The 24,582-nt window shown below is 41.0% G+C and overlaps 1 protein-coding gene across 3 annotated transcripts in view; it reads right to left on the reverse strand.

Moving 5' to 3' along the window:
- Nucleotides 1–24,582, reverse strand: part of mok (MOK protein kinase) — a 103,720-nt gene that overhangs the window by 39,013 nt on the left and 40,125 nt on the right. For 2 of the 3 annotated variants that reach the window (XM_033026536.1, XM_033026534.1), the window contains exons 8-10: nucleotides 9,493–9,609; nucleotides 6,509–6,682; nucleotides 3,850–3,970 (exon numbers count right to left, since the gene is read on the reverse strand). In XM_033026536.1, the coding sequence (XP_032882427.1) occupies nucleotides 3,850–3,970; nucleotides 6,509–6,682; nucleotides 9,493–9,609 (412 nt within the window). The remainder of the gene's footprint in view (nucleotides 1–3,849; nucleotides 3,971–6,508; nucleotides 6,683–9,492; nucleotides 9,610–24,582) is intronic. The other variant, XM_033026535.1, reaches the window with a different exon arrangement.

Below are 24,582 nucleotides of genomic sequence, written 5' to 3' on the forward strand. Positions count from 1 at the left end.
GGAGACCTTCATGAGTAAGGCACTGGAACCAGGCCTGCGCCGAGCCATCACCCTCCGCTACCTGGCATCAGGAGACTCCTACAAGAGCCTCTCCTACAACACCATCAGCAAGGTTGTCCGAGAGACCTGTGAGGTCATCATCAATGCTTATGAAGTCATGGACTGCCCTAGCACACCAGATGAGTGGAAGAGAGTGGCACAGAGCTTTCAAACCAGATGGAGCTTCCAGCACACATGTGGGGCAGTGGACGGCAAGCACGTGGCCAGCCAAGGGAGGTTCTATGTACTTCAACTGCAAGAAGTTCCATTCCATCGTACTCATAGCTGTGGTGGATGCAAACTCCAACTTCCTGTTTGTGGGTGTGGGCACACCTGGCAGTGCCGCAGATGGTGGGATCTGGAGAGAGACCTCCCTTGGGAAGAAGGAAGAGCAGGCCTTCCTGATCCAGAACCTCTGCCAGGAGAATTCAACCCTAACATCTCGTACACACTGGTTGGTGATGACACCTTCCCACTCTGGTCATGGATGATGAAGCCATACCCTCACGGGCAGATGTCAAGGGAGCAGAGGATCTTCAACTACAGGCTGTCCAGGGCTAGGAGGGCCATGGAAAACGCCTTTGGCATCCTCGCCAGCAGATTCAGATGTTTGCTGACTATGATGGAGCAGGAGCCCAAGAATGGGGAGACCATTGTCTACGCAGCATGTGTCCTCCACAACCTGATCCGTACCAGAATGCAGCAGCCATGGTGGAGGGTGACTGAGTGGACAACCAGATAGGCAACATCACACCAGGCTCATGGAGAACTGGAGGACAGGCTGCACAGATGGTGGGACTGGAGAGATTGCCAGGAAACACCTCCAACAAGAGAGCTAAGGACCAGAGAGACCAAATCTGCACTTACTACAACTCCGAAAAAGGTATTGTACTATGGCAGAACAAACAGAAGTCCACCACTCCAGAGCCCACAACAGGCCATAGGAAAAGGCTGTTTTCAGGGCCACTCACATCCTCCCAAAAAAGTTTAATTTTCAATGCAGTACAAGGTTTGTGTTTCTTTTATTGATCAAAATATATGAAAAGGGTTTGCTTTTCAATGCAGCACAATGCTTGTGTTTGTGTTTGCTTTATTGATCAAAATATATGAAATTGAAACATTTGAAAATTATGCCATGGGACACTACTCTGAAATATAATATCTTCATACATCAATTTGCCGTCAAAATGTCAAGCATTTTCTTTATTGATACTGAAACAAACAAAAGTTTTAACACACTATAATCGCCTGACCACGTGGAGCGTTTCCCACGGAGGCGCCACTGTTGTAACCTGGCGGAGCAAGTTCTGTCAACTGTCGCCGATGGTCGCCAGCTGTTGTAGGTTATTGCCAGTATGGTCATAGCTTGTCGCCAGTATGGTCTAGCTTGTCGCCGGTATGGTTGTATATTGTCGTAGATTGTCGCCGATATAGGCGTAGATGGACTTCATTCATCAGCATCGCGACCGGCTGTTGTCGCTTTACTTCTGTGGACTTCTGTGGACTTGGGTTTTTCCAATGCCTGTCGCTACTTGACTTCTCTTGAGGCCGGTACCTGTTGCCAGTTGACGTAGGTAGTCACCAATGGAATTCACTGAAGTCAGCACCGGTGACAACCTACGACAGCACCTACGTCAGGAGAAGACAAGCTACGCTCATAAGCGTCAAACCCACTGTCGGCGAAAAATGTTGAACATTTTGAAAATACAACGCCGACCAGAAAGACGCTACGACTCTTTGGGCAACTGAGGAGACTATTCATGACCATACAGGCGACACCCCGGCGACAGCCTAGTCGCCTAAAAAATCGCCTAAGTGGGACAGGCCCTTAAGGGATCACAACATCTTGGGAGACACATGGTGCATCTGCAGTCCATTTTCTCACATGTGCTTGTTGCTAATTCAAGAATCCAACAAACATTCTGGTTGAAATTCAGTTGTACTTATTGTTATACCCCCGTATGCTCAGTCTCGCTGGATAGGAAATCTGGAAATCATATAGTAATGCTGTGGCTGGCCATAAATGTGTGACAGCAAACTCTGTATGTGTCATCCTTCCATCAGCTAGTTCCGCATTCTCATACCCCAGTACATTGCCAGGCTATCATTCAGCCTACCATCTCTATCATACAACCGTTCTGTAAATAAAACATTTAATCTCCAATTACCTTGATTAAGGCTTTTATAAAATTATTGCTGTCCTTAAATATTTTGTAACAATAACAATGTGACTGAAGAGAAATGATGCTATTTTGGCTGGCAAATGACATTCATGCTGCACGGTTGCCAGACAATTACTATTTCCAACTATTTCAAAGTGTGTAAGGCCATATTGTTGATATTCTGAAGAGTTACCAATGCCAAGTACTGCACCATTGACTAGGAATTGTATCTGCCAAGTGAACATATTGTGGTTACAGCAACAGGTTAGCTGGGTCTTCTGTGGTAGTTGACACATTTGCAGACTCTGTATAAAGTTCCACCATATTCAAGGATTGATGAATATTCTCCATTTACTTAGTTCAGTGCAGATCCTACAAGGTGTTTGATGCCATCTACACCAAAATATCCACTTGATTGGCACTCTATCCACCCCTTAAATATTCACTCAACACTATGCTGTAAGACCACTTTCAGTTCCCCTTCAAATCACAACTTGTCCTGATTTAGAAATAAGGTAATTTTTCTTCATTGTTGTTGGATCAAACTCCTGGAACTCCCTACTCAAAAGCCCAATGGAGATCACTTTACTGTAAAGAGTACTCGAGCAGCTAAAAAAATCAGCTCATCACCACCTTCCTAATCTGAGGAAAGACATTCTTGCCATAGAGGGAGTACAGAGAAGGTTCACCAGACTGATTCCTGGGATGTCAGGACTTTCATATGAAGAAAGACTGGATAGACTCGGCTTGTACTCGCTAGAATTTAGAAGATTGAGGGGGGGTCTTATAGAAACTTACAAAATTCTTAAGGGGTTGGACAGGCTAGATGCAGGAAGATTGTTCCCAGATGTTGGGGAAGTCCAGGACAAGGGGTCACAGTTTAAGGATAAAGGGGAAATCCTTTAGGACCGAGATGAGAAAAACATTTTTTACACAGAGTGGTGAATCTCTGGAATTCTCTGCCTCAGAATGTAGTTGAGGCCGGTTCATTGGCTATATTTAAGAGGGAGTTAGATGTGGCCCTTGTGGTTAAAGGGATCAGGGGGTATGGAGAGAAGGCAGGTACAGGATACTGAGTTGGTTTATCAGCCATGATCATATTGAATGTCGGTGCAGGCTCGAAGGGCCGAATGGCCTACTCCTGCACCTATTTTCTATGTTTCTATGTTTCTCTGGGGTAAACACATAGATGGTAATGAATGCTGGCTTTGCCCACAACAAGCACATGTAAATACATTAAATATATTTGCCTACCTATTTCCTTCACTCCATAGATGCTTCCTCACCTGCTGAGTTTCTCCAGCATTTTTGTCTACCTTAAAACAAAACTAGGGGCTTTCCAGAAATCCTGGATAATCTCCAGTTTCAATCTGTGGGATCTGCTTTACACTGACATTGTTAACTGCAGTGATCTGGTTCCAATTCAGAAATAGAGCATTTAAAATTAGCAGGCTGTCCATTCTACCAGATCACCTGTAAGGCAATGAACACTTTCCTGCTGGTAATACTTTTGTAAGGCAATAACATTAGTAGTGCAACAACATTTTAAATTAATTTGGAGCATATTGTTAATTTCAAATTAATTCTTAAGTGCTGTATTGTAGAGACAGAAAAAGCTAAAGATGCATGTCAGTTTCTCTCATCTTACCCGTTTCCGTCCTTTGTGGATTTTCCATAAATTGTGAACCACACCTGGGCTTAAATTGTTTGCATTCCCTTCTACGCATTTAACTGTACGGTGCATGGTCCGGTCTTGTTTTTCTGCCGATCTGCAAGGAGGAGAAGCCACAATTTAACATGTGTTATTCAATAATTAACGTAAAGTAGAATCCTGCTTCCACACTGAAGCCTAGGGATCCATTTAATGGTTATGGTTATGGTATGGTTAAACTTCTGCATGCCAAGCTTCATAGTTACATCACAGATTTGCACTTCAACATCAAAAATAATCTTTCAGATGTTCTCCTGGATCTACAGTGCCCTCCATAATGTTGAGGTGAAAGAACCAACATTTATTTATCTGCCTCTGTACTCCACAATTTGAGATTTGTAATAGAAAAAAATCACATGTCAGATTTTATTAAAGACCATTTTTATACATTGCAGAATCAAGATCATGCAGAAATTACAGCAGTGTTTATACATAGTCCCCCCATTTCAGGGCACCATAATGTTTGGGACAAAGCAATGTCATGTAAATGAAAGTAGTCATGTTTAGTATTTTGTTGCATATCCTTTGCATGCAATGACCGCTTGAAGTCTGCGATTCATGGACATCACCAGTTGCTGGGTGTCTTCTCTGGTGATGTTCTGCCAGGCCCGTATTGCAGCCATCTTTAGCTTATGCTTGTTTTGGGAGCAAGTCCCCTTCAGTTTTCTCTTCAGCATATAAAAGGCATGCTCAATTGGGATCTAATCGGGTGATTGACTTGGCTACTCAAGAATTTATCATTTTTTAACTTTGAAAAACTCCTTTGTTGCTTGTTTGTTTGGGATCATTGTCTTGCTGTAGAATGAATCGCCGGCGACGAGTTTTGAGGCATTTGTTTGAACTTGAGCAGATAGGATGTGTCTATACACTTCAGAATTCATTATGCTACTACCATCCGCAGTTGTATCATCAATAAATATAAGTGAGCCAGTACCTTCAGCAGCCATACATGCCCAGGCCATAACACCCCCACCACCGTGTTTCACAGATGAGGTGGTATGCTTTGGATCTTGGGCAGTTCCTTCTCTCCTCCATACTTTGCTCTTGCCATCACTCTGATACAAGTTAATCTTCATCTCATCTGTCCACAAGACCCTTTTCCATAATTGTGGTTGCTCTTTTAAGTACTAACTGATGGCAAACTGTAACCCGGCCATCCTATTTTTGCGGCTAACCAGTGGTTTGCATCTTGCAGTGTAGCCTCTGTATTTCTGTTCATGAAGTCTACTGCAGACAGTGATCATTGACAAATCCAAACCTGACTCCTGAAGAGTGTTTCTGATCTGTTGGACAGGTGTTATAGAGAGAATTATTCTGTCATCAGCTGTGGAGGTCTTCCTTGACCTGCCAGTCCCTTTGCGATTAGTAAGCTCACCAGTGCTCTCTTCCTTCTTAATGATGTTCCAAACAGTTGATTTTGGTAAGCCTAAGGTTTGGCTAATGTCTCTAAATTTTATTTTTGTTTCTCAGTCTCATAATGGCTTGTTTGACTTTCATTGGCACAACTTTGGTCATATTGATAAATGGCATTAAAAGTTTCCAAAGGTGATGGAAAGACGAGGAAAGAAAAGGTGCTGAGAGCTCTCTTATACCTGCATTAAATAGGTAATTAAACACACCTGAGCACAGGCACGGAATCCGCTATCAAAACATGCAGGGGACACAATTTCTTGGCGGCCGCGCTCGTGCATGCGCGCACACACGCGAGGCTTCGGCTGTGGGCCTAGTGGACGGTAACATCGGGAGCTGACCTGGTTGGTGACCGACTCCGAACTCCAGCAACAGCAGCTTCGTCCGCCCCGAATCATGGGGCTTGAATCGGACCAATCGTGGGGTCTTTCATCGGCCGACGGGGGCTTCAACATCGGGAGCCTCGATCGCCTCGATGCAGCAGTTTGATTTTAAGCCACGCCGGGCGCTTAAAGTCCCCGCGAACGGGCCTATTCAGCTCTTAGAAAGCGTCTGATAAAGTCCGGATTACAAAACATGGGGGAGGAGATTGTCCCCACCTCTCAAAGCAGGGGGGGGGGGAGGGGGTGTCCCCTGGGGGGGGGGGGTGTCCCCCTGTCCCCCCCAGGATTTCCGCCCATGCCTGAGCAATTACAAACGCCTGTGAAGCCATGTGTCCTAAACATTATGGTGCCCTGAAATGGGGGTCTATGTATAAACACAGCTGTAATTTATACATGGTGAAATCAAAATGTATAAAAATACCCTTTAATAAAATTATCCTTTCGAAAACACTTCAAACTAAAGCCATTTTTTAAGATAAATAATTCAAAATGGCTTTTAGTTTTGTTTTTTGAGAAGAAACCTAATGAAAATATTTTAATTTTATGTGCCTTATATTTTCCAAATAATTTCATAAAGCATAATGAAATGATAGAATTTATGAAATTATTAAAGGGAAGCATTTCAGAAATATATATGCAGTAGTAGAAAATGTACTTAATGACTGGACAAGAGTTTGATCATTCGAAGTGTATCGATTTTAACAGTGCAAGTAAATGGTCACATCTTACTATGGCCAATAACAGATTGGACACTAATTCAAACAAATTAATTAGTGTTACAAAGATTGGATATTTTGTCTTACCTCAAGTCATGAAAATACGGATGCTGCAATGCATGCTTAGCAGTGATTCGTTCTTCTGGGTCATACACCATCATAGCATCCATCAATGAAATAGTCTCAGCAGAAGTGCGAGGAATGAGGCATGATATTCCTGTTCCCTTTTTCCTTGGAAAATCAAAACTCATAGCCCGTGTTCTGCATGGACAAGATGTTACACAAAACTGTTTAAACCTGAATGCCTTAAGGATTACATACTGCCTATTTCGTAAATCATCTTCAATAATCAACCTGAACACAGGAATAAGGCTAGATTGCCTCAAAGGGGAATCACACAAGATTTATCCCCTGAATAGAAAAATTGATTTTGGCAATATCAATGAGTTAATTAAGTAATCTTTTCTTATATTTTTGTTGTAAACCGGGGATTCACTGTTTAAAAATAAGGGATTACCGATTTAAATTGGACATTATGAAATTTTGAAAGTTGAAAGTTTGGAATTTTCCTCCTCGAAGGGAGTTGAAAGCAGCGTAAGAATATTTTTTAAGACAGAGATGGATCTCCCGGTTGCTAAACACTTTCATTCCCCATCCCATTCTGACCATTCTGTCCAAGGTTTCCTCCATTGTCACAGTGAGGCCATATGCAAATTGGAGGAACAGCATCTCATATTCTGCTTGGGCAGCTTACAACGAAAAGATACTACGCAGGGGTATGAGTATTGATATCTCAAACTTCAGGTCACCCCTGCATTCCCTCTCTCTCTCCAACCCTCCCCCACCCAAGTCACACTAGCTTTTTGTTCTCACCTAGAAAACAGCTAACAATGGCCTGTTTCCTTTATCATTGTTATTCTTTTTGCATATCTTTCATTTCTTTGTTCTACATCATCGTCTATATCTCTCATTTCCCTTTTACGTGAATTACAGTCTGAAGAAGGGTCTCGACCCAAAACATCACCCATTCCTTCTCTCCAATGATGCTGCCTGTCCGGCTCAGTTACTCCAGCATATTGTGTCTATCTTCGATTTAAACCAGCATCTGCATTTCCTTTCCTACACATGGAGAAATGGTAGGTGAGGGGATGAACAGTTTGTGTGAGCAAACTGGAATATGGAATTGAGTTTACAATTGGATTAGCCGTGATCTTATTAAATGGCAGAGCATGCTGAATGGGCTGAGTAGTTTTCTCCTGCTCTTAATTCTTACGTTTATAGAGACTTTGACTGGGAACTTAAAGTAGCCTCTTAACATGGAGAAAAGTCTGTTACTTTGTGGTAAAAGAACTTTTGTGAAATGTATTTACAAATATGTTAATGTGTAACAGATTGAAGTACTTCATCTACAAAAGTATGCATCAGATAGCAAATCTTGTATCAAAGCAAAAACTCTTAGCAGTACAAATGGAATTACAATAAGTTCTGATAAAGGTGTCAGAAAAAAAAGTGCGGTGGGTATTGAGTAAATATTAGCAAGACTTTATATTGCTGGAGAGAACTTATACTTGAGGGGGTTGATGAGAAAAGCTGTTTGGATAGAATTAAGAAGCAAAATTATACCATCACATATTTTTATAGGCCATCAAAGTGAGAGGGAGATAGAAAAGGATATGTGCAGGAAAATTAAAGGTACACTATAACAGATGTGATATTATTATGGTAACCAATTGATTGTGAAGACTTTAGAGTAAAGAGAAGGGAGTAACATTCTTAATGACTCTGGTTTCAGCCAAATGAGGAAGGAGGCATTGCTGGATTTGCTTCTGGGGAATGAGATGGGCTAAATGGGCCATGTGTTCATGGGAGAAAACGTGAGGAACCATGATCATTACAATGAATAGTATAGCATAAGTTTAAATAGGAACTCTAGCACCCAGCCTGGTGTCAACACACTGAGTGTTGATTTGTTATATCGGTTATGGTCCTACCGCCTTGCACACTCCTAAGTACCCAATTCCCTGTACTTAAAAAAACATCTGCTTGGACTACCATGCCAGGAACTTGGTGCAAAGTCATTAATGGCTATTATGTCAATACTATAGACATTAGGCAATAGGTGCAGGAGTCGGAGTGGTCAATGTGATCATGGCTGATCATCCCCAATCAGTACCCCGTTCCTGCCTTCTCCCCATATTCCCTGACTCCGCTATCTTTAAGAGCCCTATCGAGCTCTCTCTTGAAAGCATCCAGAGAACCGGCCACCATCGCCCTCTGAGGCAGAGAATTCCACAGACTCACAACTCTCTGTGTGAAAAAGTGTTTCTTCATCTCCGTTCTAACTGGCTTACCCCTTAGTCTTTAACTGTGGCCACTGTTTCTGGGCTCCCCCAACATCGGGAACATGTTTCCTGCCTCTAGCGTGTCCAAACCCTTAATAATCTTATATGTTTCGATAAGATCCTCTCTCATCCTTCTAAACTCCAGAGTGTACAAGCCCAGCAGCTCCATTCTCTCACCATATGACAGTCTAAAGGATGCACAGGTTCTTACTTAAGAAGCTTTGAAAGACTACACCATATATGCATCATTTATAAACAAGATAATAATTAAATTTCCTAATATTGCCTCATTTAAACTAAAATATTATTTGATAAAATGCAAAACAACTTGAGTACATTGTATAGATATAGATTAAAATGTTTGGTTTAGATCCAAATAAAATATAACGCACTAGTTCATGAATTCAACCTTTGAGAGATATATAATTATTTATAATTACCGATCTGGATTTCTGAAGGCCCCGAGCACCACACTATCATTACAGAATTACATCTGTATAAATGATAAACATATCTGATAATTTCTGGTGCTCAAACGGTTTATTATGAGAAGATGCAAAGCAGAATGGAAATTTTTTGACGCACAAGGTTAAAACTATGAGTATTGTATTCCTCTAGTTTTCTCCTATATTTTGCATCACATATGGACATTAAAACGCATTAACATGAAACAGTACAAATATAAACTTGATAGATATTAATGTTTATTGTAATTTTGGGCATACTTACTGTTTAAACTTTCTGAGAGTTTCAGAGTTTGGAGTGCCAACAACTTCATGTATTTTTGCAATTTGGTCAACTTCATTAGAACCAGGAAAAAGTGGTTGTAAGCTACAGGGGAAAAGTCTTGAAATAAATTTTAAGTAATTATTATTTATTTCACTATATTTAAAATATGTTACGGTATGTATGGATCTTCTATGCAGGGGTTCCCAACCTTTTTCGCCCCGTTTACCATTGCCAACTTTAATAGTACATGTTATTTCACTTATTTATGAACAACTAATGATGAACAGTTACCGGTATACCAGAACCAAACACAGTCAGTCAATGAGAAAAAGTATATACAAATCCAGAATCAACAAATTTACCCCCTGGTTCGGTGAAACCTATCCCCTGGTTGGGAACCCTTGTTCTATAGCATTAAAGATACATAATTATATCAGACCATGTCAGCATTTTCCATGCACATGAGCCAATAATTCCAATAAAATGTATTCATTGTATTCCCATTACCTTTCTTCCACAACCCTAGAAGTGAATTCCAGGGCCTCACAACTCCCTATTTAGTAATCAAGAAGGAACTGCAGATGCTGGAAAATCGAAGGTACACAAAAATGCTGGAGAAACTCAGCGGGTGCAGCAGCATCTATGGAGCGAAGGAAATAGGTGACGTTTCGGGCCGAAACCCTTCTTCAGACTGATAGGGGGTGGGGGGGGGAGAAGGAATGAAAAAGGGGAGGAGGAGCCCGAGGGCGGGGGGATGGGAGGAGACAGCTCGAGGGTTAAGGAAGGGGAGGAGACAGCAAGGGCTAGCAAAATTGGGAGAATTCAACCCTCCTCCTCCCGTTTTTCATTCCTTCTCCCCCCCCCCACCCCCTATCAGTCTGAAGAAGGGTTTCGGCCCGAAACGTCACCTATTTCCTTCGCTCCATAGATGCTGCTGCACCCGCTGAGTTTCTCCAGCATTTTTGTGTACCTTCCCTATTTAGTAATATTTCTTCTGCCTGGCTCCTCTATTTGCCATGCACCAATCCTTGACTAACTCATAGAAACTCTTCCACCAAGTGTGCTCAATCATTTCTAGTTTATTATATTTCTAACAAATTACCCTGTATACTACATTGTTCTAGAATAAAGTATCAAATATGTTAAATATTTACTTTATGCCAGGCAACAACTAAGTGGCAGTAGAAACAAGGAACTGCAACCAATCTGAAGAAGGGTCCCGACACGAAATGCCATCTATCCATGTTCTCCAGAGATGTTGCCTGACCTGCTGAGTTACTCCAGCACCTTGTATATTTTTTAAAACTTAGTAACAGTATACTGTTCATGTTCTGAAGCAACAATATACTTATATTATATGCCACTGAATAGTATGCATAATACTCTGGGTTTTTATAGAACAATATCGCAAATGCTGACACGACTCCCTCCTAACCCAAAGCATAATTACTAATTTATGTAGTTAGTAAAGTGAAATTGGAAATCTCATATATCACTACTCATTTCCAACCTCAATGGGGAAAAAAACTGCCCTTCATTCCTACATCTATTCTAATATATTTTTTTAATAAACACAAATTCACTGCATTTCACTCTCTGTTAACTACTAAATAACTCCAAGAGATTTCTTGAGCATGGTTATCCCTCTATAAATCTATGTTGGTAATTTCTAACCAATTTCTCAATATTTACAGTGCATTCAGAAAGTATTCAGACCCCTTCACTTTTTCCACATTTTGTTACATAGAAACATAGAAAATAGGTGTAGGAGTAGGCCATTCGGCCCTTTGAGCCTGCACCGCCATTCAATATGATCATGACTGATCATCCAACTCAGTATCCTGTACCTGCTTTCTCTCCATACCCCCTGATCCCTTTAGCCACAAGGGCCACATCTAACTCCCTCTTAAATATAGCCAATGAACTGGCCTCAACTACCTTCTGTGGCAAAGAATTCCAGAGATTCACCACCCTCTGTGTAAAATATGTTTTTCTCATCTCGGTCCTAAAAGATTTCCCCCTTATCCTTAAACTGTGACCCCTTGTTCTGGACTTCCCCAACATCTGGACTTCCCCGAACAATCTTCCTGCATCTAGCCTGTCCAACCCCTTAAGAATTTTGTAAGTTTCTATAAGATCCCCCCTCAATCTTCTAAATTCTAGCAAGTACAAACCGAGTCTGTCTATCCAGTCTTTCTTCATATGAAAGTCCTGACATCCCAGGAATCAGTCTGGTGAACCTTCTCTGTACTCCCTCTATGGCAAGAATGTCTTTCCTCAGATTAGGAGACCAAAACTGTATGCAATACTCCAGGTGTGGTCTCACCAAGACCCTGTACAACTGCAGTAGAACCTCCCTGCTCCTATACTCAAATCCTTTTGCTATGAATGCTAACATACCATTCACTTTCTTCACTGCCTGCTGCACCTGCATGCCTACTTTCAATGACTGGTGTACCATGACACCCAGGTCTTGTTGCATCTCCCCTTTTCCTAATCGGCCACCATTCAGATAATAGTCTACTTTCCTGTTTTTGCCACCAAAGTGGATAACCTCACATTTATCCACATTATACTGCATCTGCCATGCATTTGCCCACTCACCCAGCCTATCCGTTACGTTACAGCTTTATTCTAAAATGGATTAAATTCTTTTTTTTTTTATCATCAATCTACACACAATACCCCCATAATAAAAAAGCGAAAACAGGTGTTTAGAGATTTTTTGCAAAGTAATTAAAAAGAAACAACTGAAATATCACATTTGCATAAGTATTCAGACCCTTTACTCAGTACTTTGGCAGTGATTACAACCTCATGTCTTCTTGGGTATGACGCCTCAAGCTTAGTACATCTGTATTTGGGTAATTTCTCCCATTCTTCTCTGCAGATCCTCTCAAGCTCTGTCAGGTTGGATGGGGAGCGTTGATGCACAGCTATTTTCAGGTCCCTCCAGAGATGTTCGATCGGGTTCAAGTCTGGGCTTTGGCTGGGCCACTCAAGGACATTCACAGACTTGTCACAAAACCACTCCTGCGTTGTCTTGGCTGTGTGCCTAGGGTCGTTGTCCTGTTGGAAGATGAACCTCCGCCCCAGTCTGGGGTCCTAAACGCTCTGGAGCAGGATTTCATAAAAGATCTCTCTGTACTTTGCCCCGTTCATCTTTTTCTCGATCCTGACTATTCTCCCAGTTCCTGCCGATGAAAAACATCCCCACAGCATGATGCTGCCACCACATTGCTTCACCGTAGGTATGGTATTGGCCAGGTGATGAGCGGTGCCTGGTTTCCTCCAGATGTGACGCTTGGCATTCAGGCCAAAGAGTTCAATCTTGGTTTCATCAGACCAGAGAATCTTGTTTCTCATGGTCTGAGAGTCATTTAGGTGCCTTTTGGCAAACTCCAAGCGGGTTGTCATGTGCCTTTTACTGAGGAGTGACTTCCGTCTAGCCACTCTACTATAAAAGCCTGATTGATGGAGTGCCGCAGATATAGTTGTCCTTCTGGAAGGTTCTCCCATCTCCACAGAGGAACTCTGGAGCTCTGTCAGAGTGACCATTGGGTTCTTGGTCACTATCCTGACCAAGGCCCTTCTCCCTTGATTGCTCAGTTTTGCTGGGTGGCCAGCTCTATGAAGAGTCCTGGTGGTTCCAAAGTTCTTCATTTTAATAATGATGGAGGCCACTTTGGGACCACTATGCTCTTCGGGACCTGCAATGCTGCAGAAATTGAGTTATACCCTTCCCCAGATCTGTGTCTCGACACAATCCTGTCTCGGAGGTCTACAGACAATTTTGAGTGCCATACCAAAGGGACAGAATACTTATGTAAATGTGATATTTCAGTTATTTCTTTTTAATTTCTTTGTAAACATTTCTAAACATCTGTTTTCTCTTCTTCATTCTGGGGTACTTTGTGTGTAGATTGATGGTAAAAAATGAATTTAATCCATTTTAAAATAAGGCTCTAACGTAACAAAACATGGAAAAAGTGAAGGGGTTTGAATACTTTCTGAATGCACTGTATATCAGTTGTAATTTATCAACAGAACTCTGAAAGATTTTATTAATGATAGATCATAAATCAACTGGCCTACAATTACCCAAATTAGTTCTGCCATTTTTTTAATTTCAGAAAAGGTCATTTTTGGACATACACAAGTACTCTGACACAATCCACAATCAATAGAACTTTGAAATTATTTTTGGACCTGCCATTTTAGAAATAAAAATAAGTAAACAATTGATTTAATATCTTAATATTGTGACACAGAAAAGTTATTTTTAATTCACAAATGTTGTAGTGGCCATTTGGCCTATTTTGCATGTCATTGTGGATGGCATGTTCCTTTAAATTTTAGCCAGCCCGTTATAATGTGGGTGGGATTTTATGACGTGTCTAGGGGCGTGTTTATGCAGCTTAACTGCTTGCGTGTTAGTTTAGGTTGGGAATTTTCGTTTTGGACAGGAGAGGGAGAAGGTTTATCCTTCGACCATGTCAAGCATGTCAAGCATGTCAAGCATGTCAAGCATGTCAAGCCTCATGTGAAGAAGAAGACACAAAGAGTTTTCTAGTATCTGAAGCAATGCACCAGGAGTTCGAAGAAGATTGATGGAACAAGACAGAAAACCTTGGATGTATCTTACTGTTTTATATCTACAATAAAGAAAATATTCATTAAAAGACTGTGTGCTGAAGCTTTATGAAAGTAGAAGCTCTGTAAGTCTCTGAGGCAGCTTGCATGCGTACCGAAGATATTCCCCTTATCCCCTCTCAACCAATTAGTGGCTAGGGAGTTAATTTCCTGAAAGATCTGAAAAATCTGCCGCTACATTAAGTCGAAGGATACCTCCGGCAGGGGGTAATTGCCAGTCCCAGAGATTGGGACAGAAGAAGAAGAATATAAGTAAAAGCGAACCTCCGGCGGGGGTAAATACCAGTCCCTGAGATAGGGACAGAAGATCGAAGTGCGAAGGCTAAGACCTAGGAGAGGTGCGGCCAGAGCAGGACGAAGGCTAAGACCTCGAAAAGGCGCAGCCAAAGAAGATTGGTTCCAATCGTGGAACTGAAGAAGATCTCGGCCAGGAGGAGCCTTGAGGTCTATCAACAGCATCGGAACGCATCGGAAGACGTATCACTGGATTGTGAGTACGAATTGATTATTACCTTTTGAATTAAAATTACGGTTTTAATTGAAAGAATTCTGTAATAGAGCTCAACAAGCTGTTTTCTCCAGCGTGTCTGGGAAAGGCAGACCGACCTTGGATTGTTTTGAATCAAAGAGATAAAGGAGCATTCCATTGGAATTAGCATCATTTATTTTGCACCTGGAATTAGAGAGAGGTTCTCTACATTATCAGTATGTTTTAGTTTTGGAAGAAATTGTTGATAATAACAAAGTCACTCAGAAGCAGAGACTTTTTTTCGACTAATTTAAAGACTTGGCAATCTGCCAAGACCTCTTTTAAATCATGAAGGAAGATGAGGGCAGAGCTATGCCAGAAGAGCCACATGGTGGTGAAGAAAGACCAGCCAGACAACTTAAACTCACTGAGAAGGTTAGCAAAAGTAAAGGTAGCAGAAAAGAAGATACTAAGCCAGAAGAAGAAGGTGATGAAATAGCACCGGAAGATAGTATCTCAAATGTATCTTCACAAAGATCAGGCCGTAAATCTGGTAGCTCAGCCAGTTCGGTTTCGAGGGCTTCTGCTCATTTGGGAGCAAAGGCTGAGTTAGCAGCGCTCTCAATAGAAGCGGATGCTATGAAGAAAAAACATGAGATGGCCCGACAGCAAGATGAGACAAACCGACAGCAAGAAGAGACAAAGCGACAGCAAGAAGAGATGATGCAACAGATGGCCCGACAGCAAGATGAGACAAACCGACAGCAAGAAGAGATGATGCAACAGATGGCCCGACAGCAAGATGAGACAAAGCGACAGCAAGAAGAAATGGCGCGATGTCAGGAACAACTGGAATTAGATACAAAGTTGAAGGTGGCTAAAGCCAGAAGGGACATACTGGAAAGTGAAGGGTCTAGATGCAGCTCTAGATCATCAAAGGCGATAAGCTCTAGACAGAGAGCCAGACCTGCTCAGAGTGAATTGGCAGTTGAATCGATTTCACGGTCAAAGTCCACAGGATACCTTGGATTGGAAAACCTAAATAGGTTTAGTGAACCTTCAGCTCAGCAAATGGGTGCTAGACCGAAACTAGCTACTATAAGAACATCCGTACAAACTCGAGAAAGACCAGTGGACCAAGGAGAAGGGAATCAGGTTGGTCTAATGGCACTGCTACATAAGCAATCTGAATTCAACGAGATTATAGCTCGACGAAATAAATCTCTCATTTTGCCACCAGTTGAAATTCCTACGTATGCTGGAGATCCTTTGGAATATGAAACTTTCGTGAGGGCACTGGAAGAGGTATTAGAGAAGAAAGTTATGGATGAAAAAGAGCGCTTAAGGTTTCTGGTGAAGTACACACAAGGAAAGGTGAAGAGGCTTGTGGAAAGTTGTCAGATGGAGCCAGACAACCAGGGCTATAAAAAGGCGAGAAGATTATTGAAGGAACGTTTTGGTGATGAACAGAGGATTGCGAATGCATACATTGAAAAGGCCCATGATTGGAAAGAAATCAAGCCAGAAGATGTGGAAAAATTGAGTGAATATGCAATATTTCTGAGAAGATGTTGCAGCTCGATGAAAAATCTTGGCTATATGGAGGAAATTAATCTTTCAAGTAATATGAGAATCATCATTAGCAAGTTGCCCAGAAGAATGAGAGAAAAGTGGAGAGAAAGGGCAGGTAAAATACGTGATAAGAGCAAACAAGTAGCCAGGCTACCAGACCTGGTGGAATATTTAGAAAGAGAAGAACGGTACATGTCAGATTCATGCAGCGGGATTATTGAAGAAGCCAAGCCACTTGCAATTTATAAGGGTTCTACCTATGTCAAAACTAAACAAAAGACAGGGCCTAAGAAAAGCAATTTTGCTACCAATATAATACCTGAGAAGGTGTTAGGTGGTGCAAAAGAGGATGCACCGACCAGAAAGAATGAATTCTGTCCATTTTGTGATGAAGTAGGTCACACCATAAGATGGTGTCGTAAATTTAAGGAAAAGAAATATGAAAAAAAGATGGACTTTTTAAAAAGGAATGGAATCTGCTATGGATGTTTAAAGAAAGGGCACATGGTAAAAGACTGTAGGTGTCCAATAATTTGTGACAAATGTAAGCAGAATCATCCTGATGTGCTTCATACTGTAAAGAAAGAGCCAGATCATACTGAGCAGAAAAAGGAGTCAGCGGATGTAAATGCTATCACCTCGCCTCAAGTAACTGCACATATTGGGGCCGGAGAGAAAGCATGCATTTTCTCTATTTTACCAGTACAAGTGAGAAATAGGGAAACTAATGTAGTGTTGCATACATATGCATTTCTGGATCATGGGAGTTCAGCTACTTTTTGCACAGAGAATTTGATGAGAAGGTTGGACATTACTGGAGAGAAAGTTAAAATTCAAATGCGTACCATGAATAAAGAAAAGGATTACCAGAGTTATTATATAACAAATATGGAGATATCCAGTTTGGATGAAGATAATTTTATTCCAATTTCAGAGGTTTTCACACATGAAACAATGCCTGTTGGTCGTCAAAATGTACCCAGATGTGAAGACTTACAGCAATGGCCTTACCTGAAAGAAGTCAAAATAACAAAGATAAATTCTGATATTGACTTACTTATTGGAACGAATGCCCTGAGAGCATTAGAACCTGTACAGATAATTAGGAGCCAAGGGGATGGACCGTATGCTATGAAGACCCTATTAGGATGGGTTATTTATGGCTCCTTGGGTAAGAATAAGGAAAGCACCAGCAAAATGAATTGCCGTGCTGTTGCTGTTAACCAAATATCTACAGGTAAATTGGAAAAGCTGTTAATGAAGCAATATAATCATGACTTCAATGAAAGTACCAGCCAAGAACATGAAGAAATGTCTAGAGAAGAATTGAAATTCTTAGATATTATGAACCATTCAGTTAAGATGAAAAATGGACATTATTGTTTGGATTTACCTTTCAAGAAGGAAAGTGTCAATTTACCAAATAATCGCTATATGGCTGAACAGCGTATTCATGGTTTGAAACGTAAATTTGTTAAGAACACGAAATTTCAAGAGGAATATACATCCTTCTTACAGAATATGATTAATAACGATTATGCTGAAAGGATACCAATGAATCAACTATATCGAGATGATGGAGAGATCTGGTATATTCCGCACCATGGGGTGTACCACTCGAAGAAAGGGACATTGAGGGTGGTCTTTGACTGCGCGGCAGTCTTTAAAGGGACATCACTTAACAGTGAATTACTGCAAGGTCCAGACCTTACTAACTCGCTCCTTGGAGTTCTCATCAAATTTAGGCAAGAACCGATAGCTTTGATGGCTGATATCAGAGCAATGTTTTATCAAGTGAAAGTAACTGGTAAACATATTGATTATCTGCGATTCTTATGGTGGCCTGAAGGGGATGTGCAGCAAGACCTTGTTGATTACCGAATGAAAGTACATCTTTTCGGAGCAGTGTCATCTCCAAGTTGTGCGAATTTCGCTTTGAGGAAAACCGCAGAGGATAATAAAGATTATTTCCCAGAGGAGGTAATTTCCACTTTGAAAAATAATTTTTATGTGGACGATTGCCTAAAATCCGTATCTACCGAGTTAGAGGCAATTCAAATAGTGAAGCACCTAACCTTTCTCTGCAATAAGGGAGGATTTGTACTTACCAAGTGGGTCAGCAACAGTCGTGCTGTTTTGGAAAGCATTCCACCAGATGACAGAGCCGAAGAAACCAAGGTGATGGATTTAGACAAAGACAACTTGCCAATGGAAAGGGCACTGGGACTGCACTGGTGTGTGGAAACGGATGTGTTTAAGTTTAAATTGTCAATTCAAGAACGACCATGCACAAGAAGGGGTATCTTATCTGTGATTGGTTCAGTATATGATCCTTTGGGATTTCTGGCACCATTTACACTGCCAGCCAAGTTAATTTTACAGAATCTGTGTCGAGAAAAACTTGGTTGGGATGAGAGTATAACTCAAACATCCTCGCACAGTTGGACAGAATGGTTAAAAGACCTCCAAAAAATGTCAACGTTTAAAGTAGATCGGTGTATAAAGCCTAAAACCATTGGTAATATCGGAAATGCGCAACTGCATCACTTTTCGGATGCCAGCGAAAGTGGTTATGGGACTGTTTCATACTTAAGACTACAAGATGTAAACAAAAGAGTGCATGTTGCATTCGTAATGGGAAAAGCCAGAGTAGCACCATTGAAGCAAAAGACGATTCCCAGAATGGAACTTACAGCAGCAGTCTTAGCTGTGAAAATTGACATAATGCTGAAAAAGGAACTGCAATTTCAACTGGAAGAATCTACCTTCTGGACCGATAGTACTACGGTTTTGAAATACATTAACAATGAAAACAAACGTTTTATGACATTTGTTGCAAATAGAGTTTCCTTTGTACTAGGAGCTACTAATGTTTCTCAATGGAGATATGTTAATACAAAGGAAAATCCTGCGGATGAAGCCTCTAGGGGACAAACAGCAAATTGCTTTCTTAATAACAAGAGATGGATCAATGGGCCAAAGTTTCTTAGTATGCCAAGTAGAGAATGGCCAAAGCTTGAACTCGGATTTGAAATCTCTACAACAGATCCGGAAATTAAACAAAACATTTCGGTGAATGTGATTGAAAAAAACTCATATGACACCGTGAATAGTTTAATTACCCACTTTTCATCATGGAATAAATTGAGAACATCGGTAGCCTGGTTTCTTAAGATAAAAACAAGATTGTTGATGAAAATTCGGGAAAAGAAACAAATAACAGAAAGTATCTTGGAGAAGAATCCTGCGGAAAGGGAAAAGGAAATCAAATTCCAGACGCAAGTTTTTGAAGCTTCACCTAGCCAACAGTGCCTATGTCTTGATGATCTCCTCAAAGCAGAAAATGCGATCATTTCTTTCTGTCAAAGGCAGAAATACAAAGAAGAGATATTAACATTACAAGCTGGTGGAGAAGGGGTAAAAAGAAGTAGTCAATTGTATAAGCTCGACCCAATTTGGGAAGGAGATCTTCTGCGGATGGGTGGACGCCTAAACAGATTGGCAATGCCTGAAGAAAGGAAACGTCCTATCATTCTCGCTAAGGACTTTTACATAACAACATTATTATTACGGCATATTCATGAACAAATTGGGCATGGAGGAAGAAATTACATGCTATCCCAACTTCGTAAAAAATATTGGGTTACCAAGGCTAATTCAGCAGCAAGAAAGATAATAAAAAATTGCATCATATGCACGCGAGAGCGTGGGAAACTTGGTATACAGAAGATGGCAGACTTGCCTTTGGAGAGGATCACTCCAGACAAACCTCCATTCACAGATGTGGGGGTGGATTATTTTGGTCCTATGGAAGTTAAGAGAGGACGTAGCCTTGTGAAAAGATATGGTGTGATCTTCACTTGTATGGCGAGTAGAGCGGTACATCTTGAAGTTGCATCTACACTCGACACGGACTCATGTATTCAGGCATTAAGGAGATTTATTTGTCGACGGGGTCAAGTTACTTCGTTAAGATCGGATAATGGTTCGAATTTCGTTGGAGCGGATAGGGAACTAAAAAAAGCACTCAAAGACTTAAATCAGGATAAAATCCAATATACTATGCTTCAACAAGGCATAAAATGGAACTTTAATCCTCCAATGGGTTCCCATCATGGCGGTATTTGGGAACGATTAATTCGTATGGTACGAAATGTGCTGCGCTCCGTTCTGAGACAACAAGTTTTGGATGATGAAGGGTTACAGACACTGTTTTGTGAAATTGAGGCGATTTTAAACGATCGACCTATTACGAAAGGTTCTGACGATCCTAATGACCTGGAAGTACTCACACCAAATCATATTCTTCTGCTGAAAACCATTCCAACACTTCCACCTGGGCTTTTTGTAAAAGAAGATTTGTATATGAGACGTAGATGGAAGCAAGTACAATATATGGCAAATCTTTTTTGGAGGAGATGGATACAAGAGTATTTGCCTTTAATCCAAGAACGACAACGATGGCTAAGGATTAAAAGGAACTTTGTTCCAGGCGACATTGTGTTGGTGGCTGACTCTACAGCATCTAGAGGTTCTTGGTTAATGGGTAGAATACTGGAAATCATGCCTGATGTTCAGGGTTTGGTACGTATAGTGCGACTGAAAACAAAAAACAATGTTTTAATAAGACCAATAACTAAGTTGTGCTTGCTTCTAGAAGGCGAAAGCGAGGAAGGAAGAGTCGAGAAAGAATTGTGATTGCAGATATATAGTGCATGCTATTTTTCCTCATTAGTATGGTGGTTAAGTATCCACGCCTGGCATGCGGGCGATCGCGGTTTGATTTCCTGACGAGGGAGCCACAGGGTTTTATTCCCTGATATTTTGATTTTGATTTTGATGTATGTTAAGCCTTAATGGCCACTTTTTTGATGTTATTTGGTAATTGCCTCATTATGTATTCGGAACAATTAGGGGCCGGTATGTAGTGGCCATTTGGCCTATTTTGCATGTCATTGTGGATGGCATGTTCCTTTAAATTTTAGCCAGCCCGTTATAATGTGGGTGGGATTTTATGACGTGTCTAGGGGCGTGTTTATGCAGCTTAACTGCTTGCGTGTTAGTTTAGTTGGGATTTCGTTTTGGACAGGAGAGGGAGAAGGTTTATCCTTCGACCATGTCAAGCATGTCAAGCATGTCAAGCATGTCAAGCATGTCAAGCCTCATGTGAAGAAGAAGACACAAAGAGTTTTCTAGTATCTGAAGCAATGCACCAGGAGTTCGAAGAAGATTGATGGAACAAGACAGAAAACCTTGGATGTATCTTACAATAAAGAAAATATTCATTAAAAGACTGTGTGCTGAAGCTTTATGAAAGTAGAAGCTCTGTAAGTCTCTGAGGCAGCTTGCATGCGTACCGAAGATATTCCCCTTATCCCCTCTCAACCAATTAGTGGCTAGGGAGTTAATTTCCTGAAAGATCTGAAAAATCTGCCGCTACAAATGTGTATACACCAAAATACTACAAACATATTGAAGAAAATATAGGATATGAATAACATTGCAAGGCCAACATTTCATGCATGCTTTCATTGCTCTGAACCTTTGATCATCTGCAGTACTCATATGAAGTGCTGTAGCATATTAGCACATTTTAACATCTTGGCGTACTATATAAATGTTAATATGCTTCTGAGACAAACTTGAAATTTCTGGTGTTCCTATTTGCTTGCTCCTCTTGAACTTGGAGGTCAAAGAGATCATGGTTGTGAGAGGTACTGTCGAAGAAGCTTTGTCGAGTTGTTGCACTGCATTTTTCTTGATGGTACATACTACAGTAGCAGTACCCAACTGGCAGAGGGAGTGAATGTTGTGGGTATCAATCAAGCAACTTCTTTGCCATGGATGACATCTGAAGCATTGAGGACAATATTGCATCATGCCTCTAACTTATGCTTTGGAGAAGGTGGAAAGGGTTCAGAATTCAGTTGAGTCACCCACTACAAAATGCAGTCTCTGGTGTTCTCTGGTAGCTAAATATAAATATGCGACTTACACAGGTAAGCTTTAATTAATAGGAATTTACATGTTGATGATGGAAATCCATGATGGTAATGCTGTCGAAATTGAAAGGAAAGTAGTTATATTCTCTCTTGTTGACTCTGGTCAATGGAAGGCACTTGCCTCTATTAGATTCAAGATTCAAGAGAGTTTATTGTCATGTGTCCCTGATAGGACAATGAAATTCTTGCTTTGCCCAGAACGTTGCATGCAGATACAAACTGCTTACGGGTTGTGAAATTGAACAATGTAGTCAAATAGTTTTTAAGAGCACATCTACGAATCCGACTTCATGACAAAGGGAAAGTCATCTGAACATGATTGCTACGAGAACAATGGCCTACGGAATTCTAACAGTAATATCCTGGGACAGAGACTATTGACCTGCAAAAATCACAAGCAACTTCTTTTATGTTAGGCTGACTCCAAGCCAGTGAAGATATTTAGTAAATCTCTATGATGCCAAAGTTGACCAAATGAATGGTTATTATCACACCTGGTGTATAAAAGCTAATTATTAACATTAGAAATGCACTCCATCTCAAATGTTTATGATTGAGGTGGACTGATCAAGTAATATTAAAGCAGATTGAATTTGTCTTGGCTCTTGTGGACAGAACATGTCTGGGCAAAGTTCCACATACCTCAAGGAGATGTTGGTATTATAGATATCCTAGAAGGGAGATATTGTAGATGTCCTCTATAGGAGGGAGATTGAAAATTGGAATGAATGGGGCCAGAACAATCTTACTCCCAATAACAGCAAAATTAAAACGCTGACTTTAGAAGAGGAAAGCCAAGGATTCGCTAACTTGGCTTCATTGACAGGATGCCGTGGAAAGTGTCAACAACTTCAGGTTCCTGGGTGTGCATATCTCTGAGATCTGTCCTGGAGAAATTGCCAGGACGCGTATATGTTTCACATCATGCAATCATAAAGAAAGCCCATCAACGCCTCTAATTCGTGAGAAGATTGAGATTTTGATATGTCAACGAATACTCTCTTGAACGTCTACAAGTGTACGGTAGAACATCGTGACTGGTTGCATCATGGCCTGGTTCAACAATTCAAATGCCCAGGAACGAAGGAGATTACAAAGAGTGGTGGACACTGCCTGGTCCATCACGGGTACTGACCTCCCCTCCATTGAATAGATCTGTAGGAGGTGCTGCCTCAAAAATGCAGCCAATTTCGTCAAAATCTCATGCCATCCTAGCCACACTCTCATTTTGTTCCCACCATCGGGAAGAAAGTATAAAAGTCTGAAAGCTATAATCATCAGGTTCAAGAATAGAAACTTCCCAACAACTTTCAGATGCTTGAACACTACACAACTCTATTCTCAACCATGAACAGTCTTTGGTTGAACTAAAGACTTTGAGTTTTTGCCTTAGTGTTGGAGTCATTAATTTATTGAATTATCTATCTGTATTGTGTTTTGCAGGTCTATTATGCTGCTGCAAGTAAGAATTTCATTATTCTGTTCTTGACATAGACACCTGTTGTTGACATATGACACCAAAACACTCCTGACCCAATCTGGCAACCAATTCTTCAAGATATGGCCAGTTTGTCAGTGGTGATATTACCTTGTGGCTCTTAGTGATGAGTATTAAAGTCCCCCATGTAGAGTACACATTATATCTTCCCTCCTTGCCAATTCCAAGTGGTGTCTGGCATAAAGCATTTATTTCATGAAAGAAAGGCAGCAGATGTTGATCAGAGATGGTGTCCTTGCCCACAATCAAGCTCAACATTTCAAATTTCATGGAATTAACATTGAATTATTTATTTTCAAAATAATACATCTGGTCAAATTTCAATTTCTTTCCATTCGGAATCTGACCCAGGAACCAATCGCCTTTCACACTCCCTTCCTAGTGGTGCTGCTACACTCTTCTCTTAACTCTATTCATTTGGTTATTCCTTTCTTGTACCCTGTTTTTGTTTTCTATTATTTCCGTGTTCAAAACAATTGTGTTTATTGAGGTCATAACCAAGAATGTCAATTGTTGTGAAATCTTAGGGATTGTAACACCCAGTCCTACTAATCAATATACTTATTTTTAGTTTTCTGTTCCTTCTTACCCATAATCCTAAGGGATTCAGTTTGACTTTCTTTGAGATGCTGCCCAAGTTTTTCAAAGTTCTTCCCAGACCCACTACCACAGCCACATTGTTTTCTCTGGACTTGCCTGCGCACAGACCTGCTGCAACAACCACGTATGTTTTCTCTGGACTTACCCGCTCACAGACCCGCTACCACAGCCATGTTTGTTTTCTCGTGACTTGCCTGCGCACAGTCCTGCTACCACAGCCACATTTGTTTTCTCGGGACTTGCCTGCGTAACTTCACATATCCCTTGCTTTCCCTCTCCATCCCCTTCCCAGTTCT

This window comes from Amblyraja radiata, chromosome 9 (genome assembly GCF_010909765.2).
Source record: "Amblyraja radiata isolate CabotCenter1 chromosome 9, sAmbRad1.1.pri, whole genome shotgun sequence".
Classification (NCBI taxonomy): Eukaryota; Metazoa; Chordata; class Chondrichthyes; order Rajiformes; family Rajidae; genus Amblyraja; species Amblyraja radiata.